Source organism: Excalfactoria chinensis, chromosome 2 (assembly GCF_039878825.1).
Source record: "Excalfactoria chinensis isolate bCotChi1 chromosome 2, bCotChi1.hap2, whole genome shotgun sequence".
Lineage (NCBI taxonomy): Eukaryota > Metazoa > Chordata > Aves > Galliformes > Phasianidae > Excalfactoria > Excalfactoria chinensis.
Genome location: NC_092826.1, coordinates 4,152,111 through 4,166,064, shown reverse-complemented (window position 1 = coordinate 4,166,064; position 13,954 = coordinate 4,152,111). Strand labels below are relative to the sequence as shown.

The window sequence follows — 13,954 nt, the reverse complement described above, 5'->3', positions numbered from 1 at the left end:
ACTGAGTGAGGATAATGGCATACTTGGTTGCCTACAGGGTGTTAAACCACAACAGACAAATGGGAAAATGATATAAGAACAGATTGTGTCAGAGACCAGAGAACTGTGCAGTATTATCTGCTTCACTCTTCACAGTACAGTTGGGTAATAAGATGCAGTTCCTTCCCTCTTTTAAACACACTAAGCACAGGGCACCACAAGTAGCAGCTCTCCAGGCAGTGCTACAAGGAATGCTTTCACTCACTGTCTTCAAGGACCAGAGCACAGACAGCACCCAGCAGAGCGAGTGCTCCACTGGGACTTCATTACAGTTGATAAGGACAAAAGTAATAATTAACAATAGGAAATGCAGCATAAGGTTAAACTCATGAGGTCATTGAATTAACTGAATTAGCACTGGAAAGCTGAACTCAGTAAGTGTGTAAGTGAAAGGTAAAGAAATTCACAATCAAAGACTCCAGCATATTTTGCACTCTACATAAGATATGTTTTGCACACTACATAAGATGCTAAAGCGAATAACCTCCACAAAGAATCAGCACAACATGAAACATAACAGGTTGATGGATCAATTATATGTTCTAATAAGAAATTTATTACTGTTTGCCTCATGTGTGTCTTCCCTATTTTCTTTGCAAAGATTTTGGGTCGAAAGTACCTCTTACTGTATGTTTGTGTAACTGCTTGTACAACTGACACAGGTTGAAGTCCTATAGCATTTACATACTGTTAACAGATAATGTCTCTAACAGTCAAATTATGTGACACCATAGATGGATTCAAAGGCAGCTGGAAGAGAAAAAGGCAGCTTGTCTTCTATAGACACTAAAGCTGGAATTAAAAAAAATCTGTAAGAAATTTGCAGAAAATTAACAGTTTTTAAAAGAATAAGGTGATGAATTTAATGGAGGACGGAAGCATTTGCCATTAAAGACTCATTTGCTCTGATTAGAAGTGAGACTACAATGAAAATGCACATCAAGTTGAGACCTCCCCCAAACAAAAAGAAATAACCAAGAAAATAATCTGAATGATCAAATGCAATAAAAACAACCAAAAGTAATAACATACATGTGATCATACTGAAACATCTCTTAGGACTTCTGACATCATCGTCAATAAAATGATTATCCTAATAGAATTATCTAGGCTCCTTGATTTTTCAGACCTGACAAGACTCAAAACCAAGTACCTTTCTAACAAAGAAATATCGACAGGCTACTTAAGAGTAAGAACATTAAGTGAACAAAATCTAGCTATGAAATTGAAGCAACAAAGCAAGTCTGAAATAGATGTAGAATGGTCTCGTATACCAATATTAAAAACACATTCAAGATCAGTGCTTTTAGAAATACACTATTATTTCTCTGCAACCTTTTCTCCCCCAGAGAGGAGAGGCTTAAGGAAACTTTGCTTCTCTTAGCACGTAATTAGTTAATTCCTTTGATGAGTTTATGTATTTAAATAGTCTCACATCTGTCTTTAGGTCCCCTCTGCACAAAATGAACAAACATTTCTGCATAATAAAGTATTTGCTGCATTTTAATTTACTTTGCAAAACATTATCCTCATTTAATAGAAGCTTTTTTCAAAGACTCCTTCCCACTAACAAGTTACCAATTATAAAACAATCCGAACGAGCAGCTATTGTTTTTGTCCAGTTAAACATCAGGGAAAAAGTAGATTTCAAACATTAAGCTATAAAGACTTGAAAGAAGAACTCATTATATTCACGATGTGAACACCCTGTAGAAATTCTTTATCTAGCAGCAGGGAGACACCTGGGAAATCAGGTATCAGCTGGGAATCCAAACATGGGACACGTACTTCTGTGTTATTGTCTGGTGTGTTCTTAGCTGTATTCACACAAACCCAAGTCTCAGAGTTAAGCCTATACAACACAGAGAATGGCATGCTCCTAACATAACAGCTAGGATCTTATGAAGCTCAGTAACTGGGCACTGAAATGTCAAATGAAATGCAGCCAAAATAAATGGAAAAAAAACCCTAATCTTACATGTGAACTAAGAGACTTCTCAGTGTATCGCTACTGTTCAGAAGCAAGATTGTAGAGCTGTGACTCATAGATTCACAAACCTACCAATGAATGTTGAACAACAGTCAGAAGAGCTGTTGCATTACTGTAAGGCAAGAAATAGAAAACAACTAGGAGCACTGTTTGGGCATCACATAAGTACACAGATTGCCCTTCTAACAGCATATATAGGCTTCTGACAGGATATAGAACCAAAAGCATTCAAAAGGGACAATAATGCTGATGAATGTATAGGACTCTTCCCACAACAAGGTCAGCAAAGCCAAACAGAAATCTTCACATTGAGAAAGAGACCACTGCGGAAATAACACTGGAAAAAAACACATAGTATTATGAGTATTGATAAGATGTTCAAAAGATGGACTGCTATCTGCTTCTGAAATACAAGGAAATAAATAATATTGGGAGGATGCCAGCAGGCTGAAAGCTGACAAGAATAATTTAGCTGTGCATCTTCTTTGCACAGTATGAATAGGACTGGAAGACTGTAAAGAATTTTATGAAGGAGAAACATGCTGAGAATGCAAATAGTGCCTAACAACAGGGAAACTGTAACCAGCTCTGGAAGTTCCCAAGCTAACAACAGTTGGAACTGAAACATGTAAAGAAAAGTCACATGTATGTTCATAATTTTCCCTATCTTCTCCCACAGGCATCTGCTCTTAGCCATTACCACAGCCAGGATATTGGACTAGACGGTCATTGATCTGATCCTGTACAGCCACTCATGTGTTTTTGCTTCCTTTAATCTAGAAGAGCATCTAACATTTTTCTTTACCAGACAGTATACCATCAACGCACAAGAATTAGATCAGCAATTCTGATTGATAACTTAGTTTACTTTCCAAGTGGATAAGTGTATCATCAGAAACATCTGTAATTTGTCCCTTCTGTGCTATGTTCTGATTATAAACAAAAGGAAGCAATTTCAGCAGCGAGTGAAAACAGATCAAAGTAACAGATGCCCTGCTAAGGGCATTACATTTAAAAGACACGGGTATTTTGATCATCACTATAAATCTGGTCTTCAAAAGCAAAAGGTAACATAGCTACCATAAGATTAAAAGACATGTCATAATTGCCATTGACTTTCTTAGTTCTCTGTTGTCCTTCATATCAGGATGTTACCTGCTCCTCTAAAACATGCTGCATTTGCAACAAAATATATAATTGCATAGAAATACATTAAAATTACAGTAGTGAGTAAAAATATTAATGTACAGAGCATTTCTAGTAATACTTTTGAAGGACAGGTGGTACCTGTCACCTAGGCACTAACAGATCTTATTCCTTTATCCTTAATGAAAAAGGAAATGTCCTCCAGTCTGCAGTTGGAGAACATCTCAGAGAAACTGCAGACAGAAATAACAAGGGGAAAAATGCAGGTTGAACTTTTTTTTCTATAGATGTTCACACAGAAGTCAGATACAGGTTATTAAAAATAATAATAAAAAATAAAAATTAATAAATAATTCTGTTCCACAGCTATTTCAAGTCAGTAACAAGAAGAAAGAAATCACAGAATCGTAGAATGGCCTGGATTGAAATGGACCACAATGATCATTGAGTTTCAACCCCCCTGCTATGTGCAGGGTCACCAACCACCAGATCAGGCTGCCCAGAGCCACATCCAGCCTGGCCTTGAATGCCTCCAGGGATGGGGCATCCACAACCTCTTTGGGCAACCTCCCTCTGCGTCACCACCCTCTGTGTGAAAAACTTCCTCCGAATATCCAACCTAAACCTCCCCTGTCTCAGGTTAAAACTATTCCACCTTGTTCTATCACTGTCCACCCTTTTACACAATCATAAAGAGAGTTAACTTCTTCTACAGTGTACTTTGTACCTTCTTTCATCTAAAAAACTTCTTGGCCTGTGTAGCTTTCAACTGTATTCGAAGATTTTTGCGACAGAAACAAGGTTTTTTTTGAAAGTTCCAACAATAAAGAAATCAAGAGAACTGGCACTAAAGACCATGTCTACCTTTCCAATAAGAAGTATAAGAGTAGTACAACAAGGCAGACTTTCACAATTACTTTTTAATATACACTGATTACATCGATAAGTTTCTTCTCATATCTATGACTCTGATTTCTTTTCCATTAACGCCAGCTAGTGGGATAATTCCAAACAAACTGAAGCTTCTGAAATTAAACATACATTTTGAATCAACTGGCCTACACGATTTCCATACAATGTAATAGACAAGGAATTGAATTATGAGCCCATAAAAGCCCTTAGAAAATAAGCAAGCAACAAGTGATTGAAATTTCCATGGCAACATCATCTGCAAGGGAACATAAAGACCAACAGTTCAGGGATCTGCAGTATTTTATACTCCAAAAACAGTGAAATTATTCAACAGCCCCCTATACTCCAGTTCTGTAAATCTGTTTCATAAAAATCTGTGTTTTCTGGAATTATATTTCCTATAAAGGACATTTCTCCAAACCTCACTTCCTGAGTATCTGTGTGTTCATTGGGATTTCAGGGTGCCTTCCTCCTTCCTTCCATCCAAAACTTTTTTAAAGCCTTTGCATGGTAATAATTAAGAAATGGAGTCCTGCAAAGTAAGTCTTAGCATAGCAACACTTCATTTTCTTTCTTGTTTTTTTTTTATTTGATGTATTTTGCACTTGAAAAGCTTAAAAACTATGGAGAAAACTCAGGAGTATTTAAAACCTTAATTCTTCATAACATTTTTGTTTAAAAGCGTTTGCAAGGTGACTCACAGAACTCAGTTCTTTTGGCTTTGAATAAGCTGTGCATGCCATTCAATTCCAGTTTTTCTATATTGGAAAATATTTCTATTGTAAACATTCATTACACAAATAATGTACACCTAGAAGTGAATTCTGAGAAAAGTTGACGTAATAATTATGATATGGTTCTCTTTAAGATATACAAGTATTATGTTTTATCAAGTTAATTCAATTAGTGTAAATATATCAGACAACTGAAAAAATACAGAGCATAGCAATTACTCCAGTACGTGTAATTCCAGTGTTCATGATAGAGAGGAAATCCTCATTACAAGTATCTGGTACTTGTAACTCGGCATCATTCTAATACAATCAAACATTGTTCTTTCCCCTTCAAAAAAGGCTATGGGTGTAAGCATAAGAAAATAGAGATATTTGAGTGATTATACCCTGCATTCCAGTAGGACACTACTGCCAAAACTGCTATCAGGCACTATGAACAACTCCACAATCTTGTGAAATGAAATAACCAACTTCACGTTAATTTCTCTCTGAAGCACATCTAAAAGACGTTTACAAACTCTATTTTACTCCATCTTCTTAAGGATACAAAGATACACATCAGAAACAATCTCTACCAAGAAAAATTGTAATAGAGCAAGATGGCATCTCATGACAAAGTTTGGTCAAGCTGTCACACACACAGCTGTCACAAAAACGCAGTCTCCAATCCATAATCTTCACTAGAGAGCTGTTTCTGCATTACAAGTTATAAATATTAACGCACCTCATGTTAAAGAAGAATAGCACAAGGACTGGATAACTTTCTCAGCGGTTCACAAAATGCTGCTGAGGAAGAGGAAATGAAGAACTCACCATCATTGAGATCTTGCAGAAGATTTTCTTGGCACGAGAAGTCCAGCTTCACTTTAATGTTTACAACAAATGTTGCGATCTTCCCAGGTTTTAGAGGAAACTGAGAGAGTGTATCTTCGAGCTTCCAGCTCAGGAAGTCTCCATACAGCTTCTCTGTATTAAAATAAGCAAACATTTCTTGAGTATAATCACCGTGATAAGAATATTTAATTTCGTAACTGCTGTGCACAGCGTTAACTGATTTCTCATTTTCTGTTTATTTTTTAAGATATTTAGACATAAGGCATCAGAAATGAACGTAACACTAGAAGACATGAGAGATACTACAGAGACTGGCCTGAAAGCATATAGATCACAAAACTGAAAATATAAATTTAGGTGAAGAATAAAGCCAGAAATATATATGTGTGTATATATATATGTGTGTGTGTGTGTATGTACATATACATATACATACATTGTGCCATAGTCAGCATTAAATATAAATTCTGTAGACTCAAAAACATAGCCTGAAAAGTTCACATAGCTCTGTCCCTGGTGTTCAAGGCCAGGTTGGATGGGACCCCGGGCAGCCTCGTCTAGTATTAGATGTGGGGGTTGGCAGCCCTGCCTGTTATGGGGGGGTTGGAGTTTGATGATCCTTCAGGTCCCTTCCAACCCAAGCCATTTCTATGACTTCATGATTAACACCCTTCAGCAAAAGCCAAAAAAGCAGTCCATGGCATTCTATGAAATTTATCAAGTTTATGTAAGGGTTTTTATTATTATTATTATTTTAGACAGAAGAGGTTTCTGAGTACTGGAACAGTCTAACTCAGCTGCTCTAGAAGTAGCAGGTGGTGACTGCCTTTGCATCACTTGCTCACCTGTTTTTTCTTATTACAACCCATGAGTTTTCTCACCTTTGCCCTTGCAGTTCTCTCCCACATCCACGGCAGTAGGGGAGAGTAGGTGAGCAACTTGGCAGGAATAAGCCCATAATATCCATAAATCCATTAATATTTGCAAGGTCATAAACAGGTAAGCACTGGCAGAAAGCTCTACGTATGTAACATAAACTTGAGATGGTCTGACTGGGAGCATTAGAGATATTTACTGATTCATGGCAGCACATATCACTGCAAGAAATGCTGACAAATTATTCTAAAGGCTCATTTCAAAACAATTCAAGCAATGTTTTGCATAAGGAGCACAGAGCAATCACAGAGCTCATTTCTGCTCTGTACCAGCCTACTACATTTACAAGCAAGTTAATGTATTGGCACTTCAGGGCCTTTCCACAGTCAACATCTTTGAGAAAACAGTGGGAAGACTGTCTCAGCTCTGCTCTAGAATTAAAGATCTAACAAGAATAATTAGAATTCCAGTCAAAAGTTCATCCATTTGCCCAGAAAGAGCTGCATCCAGAAAAACAAGTGAATATTTTTTCATTAACTTCTACCTATATGATAAATGCTTTGCCTGAAATAATTGCCTTCATTCTTCCCTCATCAAATCGATATTACAGACTTCTCTATAAGAACAAAAATATGGCAAAAATAAAAAATCCTACTAATAGTTGTTTCCATAAAGGCACCTCCATCTCATCCAATGATTTAGCTCTAACAATCTCATTGCTCCAATTTTCATCCACATTCAAGAAAATACATTTTACAAGCAGAGCAATCTCTATTCCTTACTCATGGTAAGTAGAAACATAATAAGCTACAGGGACATTTCTCCTCAGAGCAAGCAAAGCAAAAGGACACATCCCAAGTACTTGGGTGTATTTCCAGCTTAAAGAACAAGTTGTTTCCAAAATGTATTTCCATTAAGCAAAAAAATTATTTGAATATATTAAGGGTGAAAAGACCTTCTGAGTGAAAACAACCCCTGCAGGTATTAAGGTACCCAATAAATACTAATTTAAGACTTGTAATTACAAGACAAAGCCTGAATGCTCAAGTTGAAAGTTAATATTTAACTTGATTTTTCTTTGCTGTTTAACTATTGTTGGTTTATAGTTCATTATTATTTTCTTTACCTTGTTTAGCAGTCAATATTACAATGAATTGAATCACAACTCTGGGATTCAAACCTTTCTTATTTTGCATTCAGTTGTTTTCAGAGTCTAAAATTCACATTCAACAGCTGAAGTTTCAAGCAACTTCTAGTCAGGAGTGTAAATCAGAAACTTTTTTTATCCTTTTACTAGGGAGTAAATCACTAAAATCATAACAAATATCCTGGAATGCTTGGAACAGAGAAGGAAAAGGTTTAAAGGTAAGGACAAAAAGAAACGAAGTACAAAGAAAAAAAGTAGCAGACTATGGCTGATGGTTAAATTCTGGTAAGACCACAGCCAAGATAACTACTGAGAAATCCTACAGCAAAACCACAGAAGACAGACTGAGGCTGGACTACCAGCGCTCACTGTCCTTCTCTGACAATACCTTCAGACTAATGGCCACAAAGCCTCCCTGCATTCACAGCTCTCTGCAGACCATAATCCAACCCTAGAACAAAAAAATGTTGTAGTTTTGGTTGGATGAAGGGTAAATAGATATCTGCAATTCTTAAAAATAGCTACCTGGTCTTCAGAACAGATTTATCTCAGTTCTGATTGGGCAAAGATAAACAGCTGAGACCGCAAGCAAATGCTTTGAAAGGCCATTTAAAGAACAGTGTTAGAAATGTGTATTTATTTTCATATCTTTAAGTTCCAGAGAGCAATCACTTTAGAAAAGATCAATGAGGATTGGTTGCTTCCTTCACCTAAGCTCACTCAGCACGTGCAGCTGGTGCTCACTACTACAGCCTATAAGTCTGGTAAGAATGCCTGGCATTGCTTCTCTCAATGCCTCCAGCTTCAAAAACACATCAGGGTCACCTTTTCTCCTGAATGCACTAAACAGTTGAGTTACAAAAGCCTTTAGAGTGAACCCCTTAACTCTGACATCACAGTCCTCTGGCAAGAGCTGACAGAGGATGGAAAGTCATCCTTTTGCACATTATTGTTCTAAAAATGTATTAGACCATCTGACATGGCAAGGGACAACATGAAGTGACACAGATGGCCTTTGCAGCATTCATGTGATGCCTGATTTACAGATATCACAGCCTGGTAGGCAACACTGGTATAATGAGACATTAAAAGACATGATAGGTTCATTTATTGTGGCAATACAACTCCCTTTTTCTGATTTGCTTCAGGATCTGTTCCAGGACACAGGGCTGTGACTGTCCCTTTGTAGATGGCACCAGTGAGACAGCACTCCAAATACTGTGTTCTATTTTGGGTTCCTCAGTGCATGAGGTACACTGAGCTGCTCAAGCATGCAGAGAAGAGCAACAAAACTGGTGAAGGAACAGGAAAACAAGACTTAAATGAAGCAGCTGTGGGAACTGGGGTGTTGCAGTCTGGAGAAGAGAAGGCTGAGGGGAAACCTTGTCATTCTCAGGAAGTACCTGAAAGGTGTTGTAACCAGCTGGTCGTTTGTCCTATTTCCCAGGTGACAAGTGATAGAACACAAGGAGATGGCCCCAATTTGTGCCAGAAAAGGTTAAGATTGGATACGAGGAAGGATTTTTTCACAGAAGGGGTGACTAGTCATTGGGACAGGCCGTTTAGAGTCACAGAGGTACCCCCAACTTGGAGGTATTCCAGAGACTTGTGGCCTTTGCACATATGGACATGGTTTACTAATGGGACTTTGAAGTCTTACGCTGATGGTTCGAGTTCATGATCTTAAGGGTCTTTGCCAACCTAAATGATTCTTATAAATCTGTGAAACGGCTAGACTGGCACACGTAGCAGCTGTGCAAGATTTGTGAGAAATGTCCTAAGTGAAAAAATGAAAGAAAATCAGGTGAAATAAAGAAAGATTAGAGGCTCGGTGTCTTTGGCTGAAGTTAGGTAACCACTTCTTACAGGCTCCCAAGTTGATGGGCAAATAGCCACTATGGCAGATGAAGATGCCAACCAGCTCTCAAGGAGACCCTGAGTTGCATGCATGACAGCCATATTTCAGGTAAGAAATAGTAAAGACAATCACAGAATCACAGAATTATAGGGGTTGGAAGGGACCTCTAGAGATCATCGAGTCCAACCCCCCTGCCAAAGCAGGCTCCCTACACCACGTTGCACAGCTCGGCGTCCAGGCGGGTCTTGAATATCTCCAGAGAAGGAGACTCCACCACCTCCCTGGGCAGCCTGTTCCAGTGCTCCGTCACCCTCACCGTAAAGAAGTTCTTGCGCACATTCGTGCGGAACTTCCTATGCTGGAGTTTCAGCCCATTGCCCCTAGTCCTGTCCCCACGCACTACTGAAAAGAGACCAGCCTCGCCACTATAGCTCCCACACCTCAGGTATTTATAAACCTGGATCAAGTCCCCTCTCAGCCTTCTTTTCTCAAGGCTAAACAGACCCAGTTCCCTAAGTCTCTCCTCGTAGGGGAGATGGTCCAGGCCCTTCACCATCTTTGTGGCCCTCCGCTGGACTCTTTCCAAGAGATCCCTGTCTTTTTTGTACTGGGGAGCCCAGAACTGAACACAGTATTCCAGATGAGGCCTCACCAGGGCAGAGTAGAGGGGGAGGATCACCTCCCTTGACCTGCTGGCTACGCTCTTTTTAATGCACCCCAGAATGCCATTGGCCTTTTTGGCTACAAGGGCACACTGCTGGCTTATGGCCAACCTGTCGTCCACCAGGACGCCCAGGACCCTCTCAGCAGAGCTCCTCTCCAGCAGGTCTTCCCCCAACCTGTACTGGTGTATGCAATTATTTCTACCGAGATGCAAGACTCTACACTTGCTTATGTTAAACCTCATCCGGTTTCTTACTGCCCAGCTCTCCAGCCTGTCCAGGTCTCTCTGAATGGCCGCACAGCCTTCAGGCGTGTCAGCCAATCCTCCCAGCTTCGTGTCATCAGCAAACTTGCTGAGGGTGGCCACTATCCCCTCATCAAGGTCGTTGATGAAGATGTTGAACAAGACTGGACCCAGCACAGACCCCTGGGGGACACCACTAGTCACAGGCCTCCAGTCAGACACCGCACCGCCAACGACAACCCTCTGCACTCTGCCAGTCAGCCAATTCTCGATCCACTTCACCGTCCACTCATCTATCCCATACTTCCTCAGCTTTGTTATAAGGATGTCATGGGGGACCGTATCAAAAGCCTTACTGAAATCAAGGTAGACTACATCTACCGCTCTCCCCCCGTCCACCCAGCTAGTGACATCTTCATAAAAGGCCACCAGGTTGGTCGAGCACGACCTCCCCTTGGTGAACCCATGCTGAGTACTCCTGATAACCTCCTTTTCTCCCAGTTGTCTGGAGATGGCATCCAGCACAAGCTGTTCCATCACCTTCCCTGGGACAGAGGTGAGGCTGACTGGCCTATAATTACCCGGGTCATCCTTCTTGCCCTTTTTGAAGACTGGGGTGACATTGGCCATCCTCCAGTCTTCAGGCACCTCCCCAGTTCTCCAAGACCTTTGAAAAATTACAGAGAGCGGCTTAGCAATAACCTCTGCCAGCTCTCTCAGCACCCGCGGGTGCACCCCATCAGGTCCCATGGATTTATGGACATTAATGTTTCCTAAGCACTCACGGACCACCTCTTCCCTGACTAAAGGGAAATCTCCCATTCCCCAGATTCTCTCACAATTATCATCATGCTTAAGAATATGCAAGAGGTAGTCAGATACACGGAGGGTTTATTGTAAGATGTTAATATGAAAGTGAAGGATGAAGTCAAATTTAAGTTTTACTGAATTCACAGTTGAATGCTTCAACTTTTCTCCTTATTCCTTGACCATTCTAACAGTGATATTACAAAGGTTTTCATGTTGTCAAGAGTCTCTTTTTCCAAATTTTGAACCCTTCTAGCTACATAATGTTATATACAAAGAGTCTGACTAACACGTTCAAATAGGAGACTCATGTACTCTTCCATTTAATGCACTTCGCAACATTCACTTCACTCACCCTGTATTTAGGCTTTCCTTCACAAACACATAGCAAGAACTTTGCACAGTAGGAGCACCTTGAAATTACTTAAATAAAAACCAGTAAACCATTTTACTTGGGCTTTTGAAATTATTCTGGGTAATAACTCCCCAACAGAAAATCTATTCTTAGATGATTGACAACTCCTTGTCTCTCAAGCTGCAGAGAAGAGGATATGCTCTTGAAAAAAAAAAAGAGAATCCTGAATGCTGAAAAGAGCAAAAAACACCAGGTATCACATCGCATTTTAATCATCTGGCACTGACAGAATAAAATCTACAATCAAATGGGATTTTTCTATTGTATGTATGGATTCTACTGCTTGTCATCTGCAGTTCTGCTGTTAATATCATTTTCTTAATGATGCCTCACAGGACAACAGAACTGACAGACCATCACAAGGAGGTGATATCTGCCTCTCAGCCTATTGGTTAAGTGCAAGTATGTAGCAGAAAACGTACTGCGTGTTTCTTCTGTATCTTCAATTCAATCTTTTAATTCAAAATTGCTTATTTTATCTGTGCTGTGCTTTTTCTTTTTTTAAAGTGTCTCATCCCACTTCCTATTGCTTTCTGAGTAAGCTAGAAGTAGGCTTATTTATTTCCTTCCCTTCAAGTAGGAGAAGATTAGTTCTATTGGTAATTCATTTAATTAACTAATCACTGTGCACAAATATAAGGAGAAATTAATTTAGACTCAACAATCTTACTCTTCACCAGTTTTTTCCCCTTCATGAAGTTTTAGGCAGGAGGTTGTGTTTTTGTTGGGTTTTTGCTGTTGTTGTTATTCATTTTGGTTTTGATTTCCAAGCAACACTAAAATGAAGTTTAGACTCCTGAAAAAAACAGATGACCCCTTGACATACAGATGGTTCCACATTTTCCTTCATTTTCTTTCTGCATATTCTTAACATTCTCTTTCATTTTCATGCTTATACAAAAATGATTTGAAGTTTTTTAACAGGGATTATATTTGCCTTAAGCTGACCTAAAAGAAATATCCTATAAACATAACTAGCCCTGTTTTCATTTATAAAAAAGATTATTATTCCTAACTTTAGAACAGCATACGAACCCTTTGTGTTGACTGTTTTCGCTGTGACCTCAAACGTTTCCAATGGTTCTGTTCCAATGTTTTCCAACTTAATGATCAGCTGTTGAGTCTCTCCATTGTAAAGCTGGACAGATACACTGGTGGAGATTTCATCTCCTGAAGAAGGCTGAAGCATATGAGCAGACCTACAAAATGTGACAAACATGCAAAGAGTATTACAATAAGCGTGTTCAAAGCTGGTCCAACTTATTAAATTCTGTTAGCCATTCTTCAAAGATTCAAAACCTACGGCTCTGAAACCTTGAAGATGCTTGACATCATTTTCCATTCTAATTTTAGCCACATTCAGTTTTTTAAACAGAAGACAAATGTTGGTGTTGTGCACAAACAACATAAAAATGTCTTCCTGACTGATAGTCTGTTAAAAAAAAAAAGAAAAAAAGCAATTGCAGGTTATCAGAATGAGCAGACTTAAAAAAAGTAACATCTGATCTGCCAACTATTTGAACACCAGGTCTGAGTACTAAAAAAAGAGAAAAGGAATCAAGGGGAGCAAGTTGAATGCCATAGCAGATAACAGGGAGAGCCATCTGCAGGATCCTGCACTGCTTTCTGATCAGCCCATCAGATCTGCAAAAATTAGAATAAACTCAACCAGTAGTTGAACCTCAGATGAGATGAAACCTTTCCACGTACAAAGGAGGATAGGTTAGTTTGCACTGTTAAGCATTGCCAAACTTCACCAACATATTGTCATATATGAACAGACAAGCAGAACTGTCTGCTTTAAGCAGCTGATCATCCAGAAACAGGTTGCTTAAGGGATCATAAACAGTATCACAAGTATGATATACTTAACAGTACAATATATATTTAAAAAAAAAAATAATGAGATAAAAAATGCATCTGTTAGAGAAAATGAATGGAAATATAAAGTTTCAGAAATCTAAAAACTTATTTAAATAAAATATCAAGTATTTATAACAAATGTAGCAAACCAGTCAATTATTGACATAGGAGATATTCACAGTGCTGTGGCAACACATGGAGAAAGGAGAACGAAGCAGTGACCTTGGACTTTGCTAGAAAGAAGTAATAAGGGAGCTGACAGTGTGCAGTGGACAATAGAAGCCATAAACCTCATGGGAGTGGATTCTGGAAGAAATTCAGCCTTCGAAAGGTGAAATAGTGAATATAGATGAACTCTTCAGAACATGAATGAAGGAAGGAGGGTTACAGAAAAAGACAGATGGGCAGAGGTTCAGTTTTTGACTG

At 39.0% G+C, this 13,954-nt stretch overlaps 1 protein-coding gene across 6 annotated transcripts in view; it reads right to left on the bottom strand.

Moving 5' to 3' along the window:
• Nucleotides 1–13,954, bottom strand: part of TRAPPC9 (trafficking protein particle complex subunit 9) — a 446,388-nt gene that overhangs the window by 372,453 nt on the left and 59,981 nt on the right. For all 6 annotated transcript variants that reach the window (XM_072327382.1, XM_072327387.1, XM_072327386.1 and 3 more), the window contains 2 exons: nt 12,701–12,864; nt 5,635–5,787 (listed from right to left, as the gene is read on the bottom strand). In XM_072327382.1, coding sequence (XP_072183483.1) covers nt 5,635–5,787; nt 12,701–12,864 — 317 coding nt within the window. The remainder of the gene's footprint in view (nt 1–5,634; nt 5,788–12,700; nt 12,865–13,954) is intronic.